The 20,225-nt window shown below is 45.7% G+C and overlaps 1 protein-coding gene across 2 annotated transcripts in view; it reads right to left on the reverse strand.

The window, feature by feature from the left end:
- Positions 1–5,595: 5,595 nt before the first annotated feature.
- usp18 (ubiquitin specific peptidase 18) overlaps positions 5,596–20,225 on the reverse strand; it is an 87,069-nt gene continuing 72,439 nt past the window's right edge. The window contains exons 10-12 of one of the 2 annotated variants that reach the window (XM_060839535.1): positions 18,283–18,414; positions 13,441–13,490; positions 5,596–5,906 (exon numbers count right to left, since the gene is read on the reverse strand). In XM_060839535.1, coding sequence (XP_060695518.1) covers positions 5,819–5,906; positions 13,441–13,490; positions 18,283–18,414 — 270 coding nt within the window. In that variant the 3' untranslated portion in view covers positions 5,596–5,818. The remainder of the gene's footprint in view (positions 5,907–13,440; positions 13,491–18,282; positions 18,415–20,225) is intronic. The other variant, XM_060839536.1, reaches the window with a different exon arrangement.

Consider the following 20,225-nt stretch of genomic DNA (forward strand, 5'->3'; position numbering starts at 1 on the left):
ATGAAGTGGAAGATGGCTCAGGTGGTTGAAACAGCAGTTTCAGAAAATGGGCCAGACCTTCACAACACCTCTATAACAGAGAGAGTGCACCATACTTGATGATCAGCTTTTTACTTGCAATGGAAATGGACTGGTGCTCCCCTTGGCAATATATGCCTTCCAAGGTTTTGCACACAACCTGACCCCTCCAAACCATATTCCCAACACTTTCAGGTGATCTGTCCTGACAGTGAAAGGGGTAGAGGGTCAGTCAGCCCAGTTCCCAAAGAACATGGCCTCGCTCTTGCCTCAATCTACCTTGGTTCCCGAGGCCAGTTCGAACTGATCATGGATGCTTATGAATCTGTGCACTGATAGTGGATCCAAGCAGAAACCAGCAACATTAGCTATGTACAGGGCGACTTTGACCTGCAAATTTCCGCTGCCTGGAATAAGTCATCTCTCTCAGACTCGCATTCTTCCTGATGGACTCAGTAAAAGGATCTGTCCAACACACCATCAAGGCAGGAGAGAATGGGCAGCCCTACCTGACTTCAGACCTGATCAGGAAGCTTTCTGATTGAGACTGTACTAATGATGTTGGTGGAGAACAGCAGGATCCAATTGCAGATTCCCTCTCCAAAGCCCATTGTGGAGATCACGACCCACATGTACATGTGCAATATCCTGTCAAAGGCCTTCTCCCAGTTAAGGCTGATGAGGCAGGTGTCCACCTCTCTTTCCAGCAAGGAGGCAATCATTTACCTGAGGAGAGTAGGGCTCTCAGACATTATGCTGTCTGGTACAACACTGATTTGCTCAGGTTGAATCACCAATCCCAGACCTTAGACAAGATTTTGTATCTGTATTTTTATCTTTTGCATTTTCATCAGTCATTCTAATGAAGGCCTTATGCCTGAAATGTCAATTCTCCTGCTCCTCGGATGCTGTCTGACCTGCTCCACACTCTCAACTTGCTGCAGAGTTTCATGGTGAATTATACCAGAATCAAGCAACTCCTCAGATTGCTGTGTGTCCAGCCATTTCTGTTTTACTTAATTCATTCATTTCAATGTTTAACACTTCAAAAGTGAGTTTCTTAAATGTCCTTTCCAGCTGCAATAAACATCTCTTGAATTCATCAGACAATTAAAAGGGACATGAAGAAATACCAACTAATCACCTTCCTGTCACATCAGACAGGAACAGGTTTAAGGGGCTCTCTGTGACTGGGAATTATCTCTCTTTGCTGTTCTCATGGAAATATGATGCCCTGTTTCTAAAGCTGCTGTCCCTCTCTCTGTTTTTGTAAAGATGCTGCCCCCACCCCCACCCCATTCTCTCTTTTTGATGAGAGAGAGAGCTACAAATAAGTGAGTCTCACATCAGCTAGGGAAACTATTGGAGAAAGTTCTGAAGTGCAGCATCTAACTTCACTTGGAGAGGCAACGCTTGATCAGGGATAGTCAGAGGGAGGTCATGCTGAACAAACTTGATTGAAGTTTTTGAGGAGGTGACCAGGCATGTCAATGAAGGCAGTTGATGTACTTTCTGTGGATTTAAACCTTTGACAAGGTCCACATGGGATATTTATCAAGAAAGCAAATGCACATAGGATACAGGGTAATTTGATAATATTGATAAAGCAAGGGAAAGGAGGGACAAGAGGGAAAATGTTTTTACCCAGAGAGTGGTGACAGTCTGGAATTTGATGCCTGAGAGGGTGGAAGAGGAATCTAGAAAAGCTCATAACATTCAAGGCTGTTGACCCAGTGCTGGGAAATGGGATTAAGTTGAAGGTCAGTGTTTCTCACGTGTTGGTGCAGACTCGATGGGCTGAAGGGCTTCTTCTGCATTGTAAACTCTATGATTCTATAACATGTTTTCTCTCTTTCTGAAGGTACTGTCCTCTCTCTCTCTATCTCTCCTTCTGTTCAGAAGCATTGGCTCCTCCTCTGCTTTGTGGAAGATGATCTGATGCAGAGTGTCCATGTGTTCCTATTATCTCCCTTCCAGAAGACCTTATTCTCAGAATCCTCCTCAATATCTTGATTCAACCTCATCCCTAAATCCAGAAGCAGCACCATTGGGGCTGGCCCTTTGCTTCACTCTGATGTTATCATTGAATCTTCCTGCTCATCCTCCGACTTGATGTGTTTCTGTTCTAGCCGTGACCCATTCCCGCCAGGAGATGGAAGACAGGAGAAAGTACAAGCAATATCCAAAGCTGATTGAATACCAAATCAGTGCAGAGGATCTGGATAAAAAAATTCTCATCTACTCCAGGAAAGACAATCTGGAAAGCAACCAGGGAGGGGAATGGAACTGGACGGAAGGATGATAGTCTCCAGGTGACCAAGGAATGACAAACGCCTGTGAAAGTTCCTATTGCTGAGAACATGTATTGAGAAAAGAAAAAGATACAACATCAAGTCGTGACAATGAACACTATGGACAAACCAGAGGAAATTAGAATCTGATTGGAAACCTTTTGAACAATTTAAAATGGAGATCGTGAGTGAGAGGATAAACAGTCCACAGTATTTCTCTGCTAGGTAGAGAGGGAAACTCTTTCTCTACTGTCCAGTCAAACACTCCTGGGATAGGGTCAGCACAGGGTTAGATGCAGAGTAAAGCTCCCTCCACACTGTTACCATCAAGCACTGCTGAAAATGTGTTGCTGGTTAAAGCACAGCAGGTTAGGCAGCATCCAAGGAATAGGAAATTCGACGTTTCGGGCATAAGCCCTTCATCAGGAATCCTTGCAGAGGAAGGAAGAGCGCACCATCAAACACTCCCAGGACAGGGACAGCACAAAGATCTTGAACCTGTTGGTGTGTGTGTGTGTGTGTTCAAGCTTCAGTATCTTCTGCCTGATGGGAGGGGTCTTTGATGTTGGCAGCCTTCCCACAGCAACTAGCAGTGTAAATGGAGTCCATGGATGGAAGGTTATTCCCGGGATGGTATGGGCATGTACACAACTTTCTGTGGTTTCTCACATTCCAGTTGCTACACCAGGCTGTTGTGCACCCCGTTAGTATGTTTTCTGTGGTGCATTTGTAAAAGTTGATTTCTTATGGAGATTAAAGCTCCCTCAGAGACTGAAAGAAGTCCTCAACTTTGTCCCCTTCAAAGACGCCCAGCATAGGGTTAATTAAGCAGTAAACCTACCTCTACTGTTTTATACTTGAATATAAAGCTCCCTAGACTATTTTAAACAGAAGGTAAAATTTTTTTCCACTGTCCCCTTCAAACAGGACAGAAACTGCACAGGGTTAGATTCAGAGTAAAACTCTCTGTATTCTTTTAAACTGTCTTGACTCTTTTAAATGGAAAGTAAAACTTCTTCTCTACTATTCCCATCAAACAGGGTAGGAACAGCACAGTGGTGGATACAGAGTAAAACTCCCTTTCATGGTAAAATATGGATCCCTGGCAGTGGAACTCTTTTTCTTTCTGAAGAAGCTCGTGGGTTTATCCAGCTTCAAGGAGTACTCTGGAACTGATGCCAACCTGGGCAGCTTGTGTCAGTCCAAAATGATTGATTGGTAAAGGAATCCTTCATGTCAACATTCAACCTTCATGAATCTAGATCCTGCTCTTGACACATTGTACCATCAAATCTCTTTTATGAATGTTGTAGCTATACTAAGTGTGACTGTGAAAGCAGCCCACTGAACATCTGACCATTTCCCGGTAATAACACCCAATTATCAAGATAATATACATCATTCCCAATAGGAAGGTGCAAATCATAATGTGAATCATAAAGTTTAAAGACAAAGAGATAGCAAGAAGCAGCATCCCTCACCACCACATAATGAGATAGTAACGGAGAGTAATCCTCAGCTGTAACTTAGTGGCCTCTTAACAACTGCTGATGAGTATCCTACCTTCCACCCTCTAAACCTCTTCACCCGACCAAGGAATAGCGATCCAAAACGTTGTGATTTCAAATAAACCTGTTCCACTATAACCTGGTGTCATGTGACTTCTGACTTTGTCCACCCCAGTGCAAAACCGGTACCTCCACATCCTTTAAACCTCAACTCAGGCCAAAGTCTGCTGCACTTGCTCGCTGCAGTTAGCCCCATAATTATTACATTCACTTCAAATCTGACATAGCTTCAACTAAAAAAAATCTGCCCCAGATCTCCAATCCTTCACAATACCAGCACTCGTCCCATTGGTTCTCAAACATCCCTGATTTTCACTTTCCTATTGGTCAGCCTGCATTCAGATTGGTACCAGGATTGGTGCTCTTAAATTTCCTTTCTAATTCCCATGCTAAGCCCCTCTCTTTGCTATTAAAGCACACCTTAATACAGCAAACTTTGTTTTAACCTGCACCTTAGGAATTGGCACTCTCTATAAACCGGCAAAAGTTATCTATTTGAAATAATGGATGTTTACTATATTATTGTGATCTCTGCAATGTTGAGGGTGTGAGTGAGGTGGCTCTCTGCCAGTAAGATTTAATTATGGCAAAGTTGCATTATTCTTTAAATTATTTATGCTGTAAATAAAGTGTAACAGTGATGTGTATACCTCCTGCATCACATTTCTATTCCTTAATGTATGTTTTACCCTGATTATGTGGATCTTTTGATCAACTGGAATATTTGATCAACTGTCCCACTCTTGGTCCAATAGGTGCTAGTTAATAAAAAGTTTGTTGTACTTATTGCATTATGTGACATGGTGGCCAATTTTTTTGAGAATGCTTCTGTGATTAAATGCGCTATATAAATGCAAATTATGTAAATTAGCTTGCTGAGCTGGAAGGTTTGTTTTCAGACATTTCGTCACCGTGATTAGGTAACATCATCAGTGAGTGTCTCCGGTGAAGTGGGGGTGGTATGTCCTGCCTCTCTATAGGTCTTGGTTTCTTCAGGTGGGTGAGGTCATTTCCAGTTCTTTTTTTCAAGGAGAGGTAGATGGGGTCTAAGTCGATGTGTTTATTGATGGAGTTCTGGTTGGAATGCCATGCCTCTAAGAATTCTCATGCGTGTCTTTGTTTCGTCTGTCTGAGGATGTGTGTGTAATCCCAGTCAAAGTGACGTCCTGCTTTGTCTGTATGTATGGAAACTAGTGATAGTGGGTCGTGTCTTTTGGTGGCTAGTTGGTGTTCATGTATCCTGGTGGCAAGTTTCCTGTTAGTTTGTCCAATGCAGTTTTTTTACAGTTCTTGTATGGTATCTTGTAAATGATGTTAGTTTTCTGGTAGTATCTAATGGATCGTTTAGGTTCATTAGTCGCTGCTTTAAGTGTGTTGGTATGTTTGTGGGCTACCATAATGCCAAAGGGTCTGAGTAATCTGATATGTCTTTGATGTAAAGTAATATGGCTAGAGTTTTTGGTTCGCATAAACCAAATCATCCGCTGACATTTCTGCCACCTCCAGACGGACCCCACCATCCGGAATATATTTCCCTCCCCACCCCTTCAGCCTTTCGCAAAGACCGTTCCCTCCGTGACTACCTGGTCAGGTCCATGCCCCCCTACAATACACACTCCCGTCCTGGCACCTTCCCCTCCACCGCAGGAATTGCAAAACCTGCGCCCACACCTCCTCCCTCACCTCCATCCTAAAGGAGCCTTCCACATCCATCAAAGTTTTATCTGCACATCCACCAATATCATTTATTGTATCCGTTGCTCCCAACGCAGTCTCCTCTACATTGGGGAGACTGGACACCTTCTAGCAGAGCGCTTTAGGAAACATCTCTGGGACACTCTGCAGTGTGCTGTAGTTCATTGAAATCAATGCAAATTGTTATCGACAGCTGTCTTTACAGAAATGAAGAAGATTAGATCCTGCTCCAACAAGCCATGTTCTTCACAAGCCAACAGTCTGTGCACCAGAAGAGGGTTTTGTATCCTCTGTTTTCATTCTCCTGTACAGTAGTACATATGCAGTCTCACTCCTGCAGGAAGACAGCGTTAATAAACATTAATTAACAGAGTAGTCATCAAAAACTCACCATAGGGCAGACTCAACAGTAAAACCCTGTGCTCCTATTGCATGAGGAACAAGACTCACTGAGTGGAAAATGACAGTAACTTCGCCAATCAGAGACAGTTTTGATGTTAGAAGGTGTATACTAGAGAGAGGGAGCAAAATGTGGGAGAGTGGACAGGGGAATACTTTCATATATACAGCAACAGCAGTGGGTCACTCAGTCCCTGGACTCTGAAACTGAAATAGCAATTAAATACAGGGAGGTAGGGCAAAAGGAAGGTGGGCATTTACTGTGATGGTAGAATTAAACTGCATGTGATAGGGTCGTGATTAGGTGCTTATAGGTAGAAGGGACTCTTGTTTCCCATTTCATGGAGCACTTACCCACAGAACAGCTGTGAGAGCAGGCCTAGAAGGACCAGAGGAAAAGCATTAGAGGGAACAGCAGAACAACTGCCTTCAATTAGACGTATCTGCATAAGCGAGAATGGTTGCAAATCCTCCTGCAGGATAGAGAGCCTGGCCTATACCGCGAATACCACCACAAAGGCTAAATAACATCATCAAGATGGCAGACTATAGAATATTATAGGATTCCATATAAAATTAATGTCAGGGAGGCAATGGATTCATGGTATTATTGCTAGAATATTAATCCTGAAACTCAGCTAATAGTCTGAGGACCGGTACAAATCCCACCACAGCAGATGGGGGAGTTTGAATTCAATTAAGAAAAATGGAATTAAGAGGCAACTGATGACCATGAAACCATTGTTGAAAACCCCATCTGGCTCACTAATGTCCTTCATGGAAGGAAATCTGCCATCTTTACCTGGTCTGGCCTACATGTGACTCCAGACCCACAGCAATGAATGTGGTTGATTCTCAAATGCCGTCTTGAGAGCTGTCTCACAGATGAGTCAAGCAACAGCCTCACATAATCATACTGTCTGAATCATACCTTAGAGACAATGTCCCAGACACCACCATCACCATCTCTGGACATGTCTGGTCCCACTGTAATGGCACAGAGGTATACAGTTGGGATGGAGTTGCCCTGGGAATCCTCAACATTGAATTCAGACCCCATGAAGTCTTATGGGCAAGGAAACCTCCTGCTGATTACCAAGTACTGACCTCCCTCAGCTGATGAATCAGAACTCCCCCAGGTTGAACAACACTCAGAGGAAGCACTGAAGGTTGCAAAGACACAAAATACCTTCTGGGTGCAGAATTTCAGTGAGGCTCAGCAGCAGCATTACTGATCGAGCTGATCAGGTCCTAAAGGGTATAGCTACTAGACTGGATCTACAGCAGGTGGTGAGGGAACCAACAAGAGGGGAAAACATACTTGGCCTCATCCTCACCAATCTGCCAGCATCTGTCCATGACAGTATTGGTATGAGTGACCACCGCACAGTCCTTGTGGTTATGAAGTCCCACCTTTACATTGAGATAACACCCGTGTCGTTTGGCACTACCACTGTGCTAAATGGGACTGACTTCAAACAGATGTAGCAACTGGGCATCCATGTGATGCCGTGGGCCAATAGCAACAGAATTATAGTCCTGCACAATCTGTAACCTCATGGCCTGGCATATCTCCCACCAATCATTACCATTAAGCCAGGGGATCAACTCTGGTTCAGTGATGAGTGCAGGAGGGAATGCCAGGAGCAGCACTGGCCATCCCTAAAAATGAGCTGACAATCTGGTGAAGCTAACAAACAGGAGTACTTGTGTGCCAAACAGCACAAGCAGTAAGTGCTGAACAGAACTAAGTGAGCCCACAACCAACACACCAGATCGAGGTTCTGCAGTCGTGAATTGCAGTTGACAATTAAGCAACTCACTGGAGGAGGAGGCTCCACAAATATCCCCATCTTCAACGATGGAAGAGCCCAGCACATCAGGGCAAAAGAGAAGGCTGAAGCAATCTTCAGCCAGTAGTACCGAGTGGGTGATCCATTTCAACCTCCTCCAATGGTCCCCAGTATCACAGATACCAGTCTTCAGCCAATTAGATTCATATCACATGATATCAAGAAACTGTTGGAGATATTTAATACTGCAAAGGCTAGAGACACTGACAACATTCTGGAAATAGTACTGAAGACTTGTGCTCCAGAACTTGTCACAGCCTTAGCCAAGCTCTTCCAGTTACAACAATGGCACCTACCTGACAATGTAGAAAATCTGTACAATTACAACCCAGCCAATTATCCCATCAGTTAAAATATGTTGCTGGTTAAAGCACAGCAGGTCAGGCAGCATCCAAGGAATAGGAAATTCGACGTTTCGGGCATAAGCCCTTCATCAGGAATAAGGAGAGGGTGCCAGGCAGGCTAAGATAAAAGGTAGGGAGGAGGGACTTGGGGGAGGGGCGATGGAGATGTGATAGGTGGAAGGAGGTCAAGGTGAGGGTGATAGGCCGGAGTGGGGTGGGGGCGGAGAGGCTAGGAAGAAGATTGCAGGTTAGGAGGGCGGTGCTGAGTTGAGGGAACCGACTGAGACAAGGTGGGGGGAGGGGAAATGAGGAAACTGGAGAAATCTGAGTTCATCCCTTGTGGTTGGAGGGTTCCCAGGCGGAAGATGAGGCGCTCCTCCTCCAACCGTCATGTTGTTATGTTTTGCCGGTGGAGGAGTCCAAGGACCTGCATGTCCTCGGTGGAGTGGGAGGGAGAGTTAAAGTGTTGAGCCACAGGGTGGTTGGGTTGGTTGGTCTGGGCGTCCCTGAGGTGTTCTCTGAAGCGTTCTGTAAGTAAGCGGCCCGTCTCCCCAATGTAGAGGAGGCCACATCGGGTGCAGCGGATGCAATAGATGATGTGTGTGGAGGTGCAGGTGAACTTGTGGCGGATATGGAAGGATCCCTTGGGGCCTTGGAGGGAAGTAAGGGAGGAGGTGTGTGCGCAAATTTTACATTTCCTGCGGTTGCAGGGGAAGGTGCCGGGAGTGGAAGTTGGGTTGGTGGGGGGTGTGGACCTGACGAGGGAGTCACGAAGGGAGTGGTCTTTGCAGAACGCTGATAGGGGAGGGGAGGGAAATATATCCCTGGTGGTGGGGTCCGTTTGGAGGTGGCGGAAATGACGGCGGATGATACGCTGTATACGGAGGTTGGTGGGGTGGTAGGTGAGAACCAGTGGGGTTCTGTCTTGGTGGCGGTTGGAGGAGCAGGGCTCAAGGGCGGAGGAGCGGGAAGTGGAGGAGATGCGGTGGAGGGCATCGTCGATCACGTTTGGGGGGAATCTGCGGTCCTTGAAGAAGGAGGCCATCTGGGCTGTGCGGTGTTGGAACTGGTCCTCCTGGGAGCAGATGCGGCGGAGACGAAGGAATTGGGAATATGGGATGGAGTTTTTACAGGGGGCAGGGTGGGAGGAGGTGTAGTCCAGATAGCTGTGGGAGTCAGTCGGTTTATAGTAGATGTCTGTGTTGAGTCGGTCGCCTGAGATAGAAATGGAAAGGTCTAGGAAGGGGAGGGAGGAGTCTGAGACAGTCCAGGTGAATTTGAGGTCGGGATGGAAGGTGTTAGTAAAGTTGATGAACTATTCAACCTCCTCGTGGGAGCACGAGGCAGCGCCGATACAGTCATCGATGTAGCGGAGGAAAAGGTGGGGGGTGGTGCCAGTGTAGTTGCGGAAGATGGACTGTTCCATATATCCTATGAAGAGACAGGCATAGCTGGGGCCCATGCGGGTGCCCATGGCAACTCCTTTAGTTTGGAGGAAGTGGGAGGATTGAAAAGAGAAGTTATTCAGGGTGAGGACCAGTTCAGTCAGTCGAAGGAGGGTGTCAGTGGAAGGGTACTGGTCGGTGCGGCGGGAAAAGAAGAAGCGGAGGGCTTTGAGTCCTTCGTGATGGGGGATGGAGGTGTACAGGGACTGGATGTCCATCGTGAAAATAAGGCGTTGGGGACCGGGGAAGCGAAAATCCTGGAGGAGGTGGAGGGCGTGGGTGGTGTCCCGAACGTAGAACGTAACTTGCGCACACACCTCCTCCCTCACTTCCTGGAGTCGGGCCACTTACTTACAGAATGCTTCAGAGAACACTTCAGGGACGCCCGGACCAACCAACCCAACCATCCCGTGGCTCAACACTTTAACTCTCCCTCCCACTCCACCGAGGACATGCAGGTCCTTGGACTCCTCCACCGGCAAAACATAACAACACGACGGTTGGAGGAAGAACGCCTCATCTTCCGCCTGGGAACCCTCCAACCACAAGGGATGAACTCAGATTTCTCCAGTTTCCTCATTTCCCCTCCCCCCACCTTGTCTCAGTCGGTTCCCTCAACTCAGCACCGCCCTCCTAACCTGCAATCTTCTTCCTAACCTCTCCGCCCCCACCCCACTCCGGCCTATCACCCTCACCTTGACCTCCTTCCACCTATCACTTCTCATCGCCCCTCCCCCAAGTCCCTCCTCCCTACCTTTTATCTTAGCCTGCCTGGCACCCTCTCCTCATTCCTGATGAAGGGCTTATGCCCGAAACGTCGAATTTCCTGTTCCTTGGATGCTGCCTAACCTGCTGTGCTTTAACCAGCAACACATTTTCAACTGTGATCTCCAGCATCTGCAGACCTCACTTTTTACCCAATTATCCCATCAGTCTACTCTTAATCATCAGGAAAGTGATGGAAGGTGTCAGTAACAGCACTACCAAGAAGCGGCTGCTCAGCAATAACCTGCTCAGCTAGGCCCAGTTTGGGTTCCCCCAGGGCCACTCAGCACCTGACCTCATTACAGCCTTGGGTCAAACATGGACAAAAGGGCTGAATTCCAGTGAGGAGGTGAGAGTGACAGCCCTTGACATCAAGGCTGCATTCGACCGAGTGTGATTCAAAGACTCCTAGCAAAACTGGAATCAATGGGTATCAGGCGGCAAACTCTCTCTTAGTTGGAATCATACCTGTCACATAGGAAGATGGTTGTGGTTGTTGGAGGTCAGTCGTCTCAGTTCCCAGGACATCTCTATAGGAGTTCCTCAGGGCAGTGTCCCTGAGCCCATCATCTCCAGGTGCTTCATTAATGACTGCCCCTCCATCAAAAGTTCAGAAGTGGGGCTATTCGCCACGATTGCACGACGTTCAGCACCATTCAGGACCATTCAGTTCATGTTCAAATGCAAGAAGATCTGGACAAAGATCCAGGCAAGGGCTGACAACTGATAAGTAACATTCTTGCCACAAAAATGCCAGGCTATGACCATCTCCAATAAGAGATAATCTGACCACCACCTCTTAACATTCAATGGTGTTACTATCACTGACTTCCCCCACTGTCAACATCCTGGAGATTACCATTGATCAGAACCCCAAACAGACTCACAAGTAAACACAGTGGCTACAAGAGCAGGTCATCGGTTAGGAATCCTGCTATGAGTAATTCACCTCCTGACTCCCCAAAGTCTATCCACCATTAACAAGGCACATGTCAGGAGTGTGATGGAATACTCCCCATTTTCCTGGATGAGTGCAGCTACAGCAACACTCAAGAAGCTTGACATCATCTTGGACAAGGGAGCTGCTTTTTGGCATGACACCCACAAGCATCCACTCCCACCACCATCAACGCTCAGTACCAGCAGTGTGCACTATCTACAAGATGCACTGCAGAAATTCACCAAAGAGCCTCAGACAGCACTTTCCAAACCCACAACTACTTCCATCTAAAAGGATAAGAGCAGCAAATGAATGGGAACACCAATATCTGCAAGTTCCCCTCCAAGCCACTCCCCATCCATTTGGAAACATATTTCCAGTCCTTCACTGTCACTGGGTCAAAATCCTGGAATTCCCTCCTTAATGTGGCAGGTCAACCCACTGCAGGTGGACTGCAGCTGTTCAAGAGGCAGCTCACCACCACCTTCTCAAGTGCAACTAGGGACAGGCAATAAAAGCTGGCCACATCCCAGCAGTGAATTTAAAAAAAATCATAGGACACTAATTGTGTCAAAATCTCTACCACATTCCCTGCCCATTTACCTGAACAGTTACATTCAGAAATGAATGTTAGGGCCGCGGGGAATAAACAGGATGTCATGCCGGGAAAGACATGAATAGATGATACATTTTTAAAGGCTGTATTTCTTTTAAAATGTTCCCTGACGGATTGTAAGCTGACAACTGAAGGGTCACCCACATTTTGCAATGTTACCAGCCCAGTTAGCTTACTAGACACAAACAGGCAAATCAATTCTGTTCAGACAAGGCAATGGAATGAACTAGGGAATAGCTGTTTTCCTCAGCACTTCCTTTGTTGTAAAGGACTCAATGCTAATTCCCTTTCTGTTTACGAAGGACACATCCTTGTATATGAATATGTGTCACTTCTAATAAGTATATGAACCCAGATGATCTTCTTAAATTGGTGGTTTGTGTAAATCCAGGCACATTCAGGATTGATTAGCAAGTGTCCAGGAGCAGAACATTGGTCATGACGTTCTGCATTATCCAAGCACAAGCCCATTGTGTATGGTCAGTTCTGTATGTTGGGAACCACTCAAAGGACATAGTGTTTGATAGGATCTGCCAGTCACTGAGGTGTACAACCTACATACCTGCCATCACACAGCACTGAAACACACACACTACTTCACTCAATGGTGTGGTCGCTGGAATATCTGTTTTGCATGACAGCAGCAACATGTTCGTGAAGAATTCCACTCGTAGTTCAAATGAAAACCCATCATTTGCCTTCCCCTGTGTCTCAGTGGTCATTCATCTTAAGATTGAAACTGTCCTCAGGTTTTAAAATACTTTTAGCCAAAAACTACTGGAGAAACCAGGCAATCTACAGCAAGAACAGCAATAAAAGGCTGTGTCATCTTTTACTTTCAAGTTTTGAGGCATCTTTCCTTCTCTCCTGTAGCCTCTACCCAAAAGTTCTGATTGTACCTGTGAGAAGTTGCACCTTTGATTACAGCAGCCATTAAGGCCTATCAGCATGACCTGATAAACAGTCTTTACTTTAAAGGGAATCTGCAGCTAATTCAAATGAAACTCCAACCAGCTGAATTTCAGTCCCAGAGTGAAGGCAGCTCACTCCTTTATTCAACTCTCAGAGTTTTTTTTGAACTACTCATGAATCTGTTTAATATTTGTAAAACTGCAATATTATCTTTAATTGTATTGTTCTTGGGTGTGATTAATGCACTGCTGGAGCTTGCCAGGGTCAGTATTGATAAATAAATAATATTTCTCATTTAGATCTTAGATCTGGTGATCTAAGCTAAACACATACTAATAGGTGATTTGGAACATGCCTTAAACAACATTAAAAAAGGGAAAGGGAATGGGGGAGAGAGGTGACTTGTTCAGTCTCTCTCTGTGTCTCTCATAATCCTGACTGTAATATGGGCAAGTTCCTGTCAAATGTGGAACCTGTATGTGGGTCAAGAATGAGCAGCCAACAATTCATCCCTTGGATTGCAGCCTGTTTATTGTTCAGGACAGTCAACAATCAGGAGTCAAGAGTTTCAGGTCAGTTGAAGAAAATACTCACCATGTGGAGCCATGGCCCCCAAAGGTCGATGTAACATCCATCCAATTCACCTATTCATGAAACAAACCACAATGGCATTACAAGCTTGTGTATCACATAGTGTCATAGAGTCATAGAGATTACAGCATGGAAACAAACCCTTTGGTCCAACTTGTCCATGCCAACCAGATATCGTAACCTAATCTAGTCCCATAAACCAGCACTTTACCCATATCCCTCTGAACCCTTCCTATTAATGTACCCATCCAGATGCCTTTTCAATGCTGTAATTGCACCAGCCTCCACCACTTCCTCTGGCAGCTCATTCCACACATGCACCCCCCCTTTGTGTGAAACTGTTGCCCCTTAGGTCTCTTTTATATCTTTCCCCTCTCACTCTGAATCTAAGCTCTCTAGTTCTGGACTCCCTCACCCTGGGAGAAAGTGAGGATTGCAGATGCTGGAGATCAGAGCTGGAAATGTGTTGCTGGAAAAACGCAGCAGGTCAGGCAGCATCCAAACAGCAGGAGAATCGACGTTTCAGGCATTCCTGAAGAAGGGCTCATGCTCGAAACGTCGACTCTCCTGCTCCTTGGATGCTGCCTGACCTGCTGCGCTCCCCCACCTTGGGGAAAAGACCTTGCTTATTTATCCTATCTGTGCACCTCATGATTTTATAAATGTCTACAAGGTCACCCCTCAGCCTCCGACGCTCCAGGGAAAACAGTCCCAGCCTGTTCAGTCTCTCCCTATAGCTCAAATCCTCCAACCCTGGCAACATCCTTGTAGATCTTTTCTGAACCCTTTCAAGTTTCACAACATCCTATACTGCACCTGTCTCAGGAGAATGTTATCACATCCCATAGAGTAGGGAAAAATTAAGAAGGAACTTAAACGTGGAATTAGTGAGTGGGGAGCATATATCACAAATCACACATGCATTTCAGGGAATGCACAGCAAGGGCCTTGCACCTATGTGGCAGTAATATATATCACAAGTCATAAACCCATCCAGGATACAAATATATCACAAGTCATGAACTGAAGGGTTCTAGCACTCTGGGCGACGCACTACCACACAACCAGACTGAGCCAAAACTTCTCATCCCTGAATTACCCAGTGACATTTTCAGGTTTCAGACTGGGCAGGACAATTGGGACTAGGCTGTTGTCACATTGGACGGCCTTGCTGGCATGGTGAAAACAGTGGACAAGCCCCCAAACTGGGAACTTTCCATTGTTGCTTGGGCAGTAAAGGGTTTGGATGGTGATTTGTCTGTTCATGGTTCACAGAGGCAGCTGGCCATTGAAATGCCCAGAAACAGTGTAAACACCCCCAGGACAGCCCTTGAGGAGAAGAGAGAAATTGGGAAGGAACTTAAATGTGGAATTAGGAAGACTAAAAGGAGCCATGAAATGTCATTAGTAAACAGGGTCAAGGAGACTCCCAAGGCTTTAATTGCATAAATTAGAAGAAAGATTATAGCCCACTCAAAGACAAAGGAGGTAAGAGATGTGTGGAGCCACAGGAAGTGGGAGAGATCCTTAATGAGTACTTTGTATCAGGATTCACCAAGGAGAAGAACATGAGGGAGAACTAGCCATTTGGATACAGAACTGGCTCAAATGTAGAAGACAGAGGGTAGGGGTGGAGGGTTGTTTTCCAGACTGGAGGCCTGTGACCAGTGGAGTGCCACAAGGATTGGTGCTGGGCCCTCTACTTTTTGTCATTTACATAAATGATTTGGATGCTAACATAAGAGGTACAGTTAGTAAGTTTACAGATGACACCAAAATTGGAGGTGTAGTGGACAGCGAAGTGGGTTACCTCAGATTACAACAGGATCGGGACCAGATGGGCCAATGGGCTGAGAAGTGGCAGATGGAGTTTAATTCAGATAAATGTGAGGTGCTGCATTTTGGGAAAGCAAATCTTAGCAGGACTTATACACTTAATGGTAAGGTCCTTGGGAGTGTTGCTGAACAAAGAGACCTTGGAGTGCAGGTTCATAGCTCCTTGAAAATGGAGTAGCAGGAAAGGATAGGATAGTGAAGAAGGCGTTTGGTATGCTTTCCTTTATTGGTCAGAGTATTGAGTACAGGAGTTGGGAGGTTATGTTGCGGCTATACAGGACATTGGTTAGGCCACTGTTGGAATATTGCGTGCAATTCTGGTCTCCTTCCTATCGGAAAGATGTTGAGAAACTTGAAAGGCTCAGAAAAGATTTACAAGGATGTTGCCAGGGTTGGAGGATTTGAGCTGTAGGGAGAGGCTGAACATGCTGGGGCTGTTTTTCCTGGAGTGTCGGAGGCTGAGGGGTAACCTTATAGAGGTTTACAAAATGAGGGGCATAGATAGGTTAATTAGACAAAGTCTTTTCCCTAGTATAGGGGAGTCCAGAACTAGAGGGCATAGGTTTAGGGTGAGAGGGGAAAGATATAAAAGAAACCTAAGGGACAACTTTTTCACGCAGAGGGTGGTATGTGTATGGAATGAGCTGCCAGAGGATGTGGTGGAAGCTGCTTCAATTGCAACATTTAAGAGGCATTTGGATGGGTATATGAATAGGAAGGGTTTGGAGGGATATGGGCCGGGTGCTGGCAGGGATTGGGACTAGATTGGGTTGGGATACCTGGTCGGCGTGGATGGGTTGGATCGAAGGGTCTGTTTCCATGCTGTACATTCCTGTGACTCTATGACTGATGTTGAGGTCAGTGATGAGTGTGTGAATACTCTAGTGAATGTCAATATATTGTAGGAGGAAGTTTTGGGTATTCGAAATTGCATTAAGGTAGACAAGTCCCCAGGGCCAGATGAGATCAATCCCAGGTCACTGCGAGAGCCAAGGGAAGAAATAACTGGTGCATTAACTGGTGTCTTCACATCCTCTCTGACCACAGGTGGGGTTCTAGAGGATTGGATTAGCCAATATTTAAGAAAGGAAGCAGAGAAATCCAGGAAATTATAAGCCAGTGAGCCTAATATCTATGGTGGGGAAGCTCTTGGAGAAGATACTGAGGGACAAGATATATGCACATATGGAAGTAAATGGACTAATTGGTGACAGACAACATGGTTTTGTATGGGGAAGGTCCTGTCTTACCAACCTGATTGAATTTTTTGAAGAGATGATTAAGATAGTTGTTGAGGGAAGGGCTATGGATGTAGTTTATGTGGACTTTAATAAGACATCTGATAAAGTCCATGTAACAGATTAGTACAAAAACTAAAATTACATTGGATTCGAGGTGGGTTAGCTAGATGAATACAAAATTGGCTTGGTCATAGAAGACAGAGGGTAGCAGTAGAAGGCTGTTTTCAAAATGGTCGCTGGTAACTATGGTGTTCCACAGGGATCAGTCTTAGGTTCTTTGTTTTTTATAGTATGTATAAATGATCTAGAGGAAAACATAATTTGCAGATGACACAAAGATTGGTAGAGTTGCTGATAGTGCTGATGAATATGAAAGGGTACAATAGGACATAGATAGATTGGCAATTTGGGTGCAGATAGGCAGTTGGAGTTTAATAGAGAAATGTGAGGTGATGCATTTTAGAGGATCAAATTTAGGTTGAATTACACTGTAAATGGTAGAATTCTCAGGAACACTAACATACAGATGGATCTGGGTGTGCAGATTCCACAGTTCCTTAAAAATGGCAACATAGGTAGCCAAGGTGATTAAGAACGCATATGATATGCTTGCCTTCCTCGGCCGGGCCTTGGAATACAAGAGTGAGAAAACGATGTTGCAGCTATATAAAACCTTTGTTAGGCCGCATTTTGAGTACTGTGTGCAGTTTTGGTCGCCACATTCCCAGAAGGCCAAGGAAGTTTTGGAGAGAGTGCAAAGAAGGGTTACCAGGATGTTGCCTGGTCTCGAGAACATTGGCTATGAGCAAAGGTTAAAAAGGCTTGGATTGTTTTCACTGGAAGGATGGTAGCTGAGAAGAGACCTGATTGAGATCTACATAATTTTGAGAGGCAAGGATTAGAAGGGTAGTTTGAGGCTTTTTCCCAGGGTTGAAGTTTCAATTACCAGGGGGAATAGGTTCAAGGTGATACAGAGTAAAGCTCTTTGCTCCTTCTATTAAACTGTACTGTCCCCATCATACAGTCCCAGGACAGGGACAGCACGGAGTCAGATACAGAGTAAAGCTCCCATAGCACTGACCCTATCAAGCATTCTCAAGGCAAGGACAGCATGAAGTTAGTTAGTAAAGCTACCTCTACACTTTCCCAATCAAACTCTCCCAGGCCAGGGTCCGCACAGGGGGTCAGATACAGAATAAAGCTCTGATGGCATTGACCCCAACAAACACTCCAGGACAGGGTCAGCACAGGGTTTGGAACAGAGTCAAGCTCCCTCTATATTCTCTCCATCAAACCCTCCCAAGGCCAGGTACAATATGGGGTTAGATGTAAGAGCAGCAGTCAACTATCACTGGCATTGATGTTCCTCTGGCACTGCCAATCCTGCCCCTACAAGGATCAAGCGTTTCATGCTCTTTTGGATTTTTTTTGACCATCTATTTCTCAATGGGTGATGTAGAGATGGTGAACACCATCTACAGTCAGTGTGCTCAGAGAGTGATTAAAACTCTGGACAAGATTAATGGCAACATTCACTTCATGTTAAATCTTCTCAGACTTTGGCAAACTACTTCCAAGCCAAATAATGAGAATTAAACATACGCCCTGCACAAAACAGCGAGTGATCCAGGAAAGCTCATGGAAACATTTCGTTTGAAGGTATTAGGTACTAACTTACAACATGATCACAGTCCCTATATAAAACTGGTTTTAATGTCTGCTTTTCCCCCCCATGCCTGCTCTCTCTGTGGATCAGAGTAACTCTTACCCGTGACACAGAAGTATCATCCAGTTTATACCACATGGAGTCTTTGAAGGATTTCACATATGCAATATAATGTCCAAAAAATGCACACCCAATGTGGACCAGCACCGTGTAAAGCTGGTAGCACCAAGATTCCTGTGGAAACAAGATACATCAACATAAGAGAAGTCTTGGCCTGCCCCTTGTAGATCCTCTGACATTCATTTAAATCAAAACCTCTTTCCTACATCAAGTGAACTTTCTCAAACTATCAGAGCCCAAAAACCCCATCAGTCTCAGTCTTAAACTATTTCCTCCCAGCTTTGTATTGACCCTAATTAATATAGATAGAAAATGACCAAGCCCTCACCTTCTGATACAGTACAAAGTACAGCTGACTGACTTGAAAACAATGTGCTAATTCTGAGCTCTGCCTTTTAACCAATCCTCTATCCATGCTAATTCCGCAATCTCACGATTAAACTCACATACCTAAAATAAACATACAGGGCCTTGGCACTCTTGTGATGCAGCGGTAGTGTCTGTACCTCTGGACAAGGGAAGCTGGTGTCAAGTCCTACCTGCTTCAGAGTTGGTGCATTAACATCTCGGAGCAGTTGATTAAAAATATCTAAACTTACCTAGCTCTGGGTCAAACAATCCAGAATGAGCCTGCAGACATATTGCTCGAGGGAGAGAGCTAGGAGAGGCTCAATGAGTGAAGTAGCGTTTCTCTGATCTTGAAAAACACCCAGCCCAGTCTGCCCAACCCTACCCGAAGCCAGTCTGCCACCCCCATGCTAGGCCATTCTGCCCACACTCACCATAGCCCATTCTGCCTACTGTCACCCTATGCCACTCTGCCCACCTTCACCCTGGGCTAGTCTGCCACCCTCAACCTAGGCCATTCTGCCCGCCCTCACCCTAAGCCATTCTCCTACCCTCATCCAAGGCCATTCTGCCCACCCTCATCCAAGGCCATTCTGCCCACCCTCACCCGATGCCATTCTGCCCACCCTCACCCTAGGCCATTCTCCTACTTTCACCCGAGGCCATTCTGCCCACCTTCACCCAAGGCCATACTGCCCACCCTCACCTTAGATAGACAGGCAGGAGGCTGGGAAGAACACAGCAAGCCAGGCAGCATCAGGAGTTGGAGAAGTCGATGTTTTGGGTGTAATCCTTCTTCAGGCCTGCAAACTCACCATAGGCCATTCTTTCCACAGTCATCCTAGACCTTACTTCGTTGACCCATCCTATGCCAGCCTGTCTAGCTTTGCCGTGGGCCAGAGTTCCCACCATCACTCGAGGCCTTCCTGCCTAACTTGACTGCCCACCCTTATTCAAGGTCAAACTTCTGGTTCTCCCCTTTCCAGACGAGGGCATTCTTTCCAAGATCTGCCCCTTCCTTGGGTGCTTCCTCATCTCTGGCCTCTCCCTGTTTCCCACAGCATTCTTTCAGCCACACAGCTAAACCTTCAAGATGTTTGAAAGAGTTTGAACAGTAAAAGGAGAGAGGGCCTGAGAGGAAGAGGGGGAGCCGGGACTGAGCATTCAACTCTGTTCCAAAGGCACTCTATCGAAATAGAAGAGCAGACATTTAGGCAAACTTCAGAGAAGTGTAAATGTAATAAGGTCGTGACAATCAGGGATTTCAACTTCCACAACATTAACTGGGGTAATTAAAGTGTGAAAGGGAGCAAATTCTTAAAATGCAGCCAGGATAGTTTGTTAAAACTAGTGAGGCTTAGCTTAATTTTATAACAAAGCAGGCAAAGGGGTTGAAGTATCAGTGGGGGATCATTCTGCAGACAGTGATCACATTTCATTAGATTCAAGACTGTTCTCGAAAAGGACAAGAATGAACCTGAACTCAAAGTTCTCAACTTGGGAAAGGCTGATTTTAATCAGATCAGATATGATTTTGTCAGAGTGGACTGGGAGCAGGTACTTTCCAGTAAATCTGC

Source organism: Hemiscyllium ocellatum, chromosome 19 (assembly GCF_020745735.1).
Source record: "Hemiscyllium ocellatum isolate sHemOce1 chromosome 19, sHemOce1.pat.X.cur, whole genome shotgun sequence".
In the NCBI taxonomy this organism is placed as follows: Eukaryota; Metazoa; Chordata; class Chondrichthyes; order Orectolobiformes; family Hemiscylliidae; genus Hemiscyllium; species Hemiscyllium ocellatum.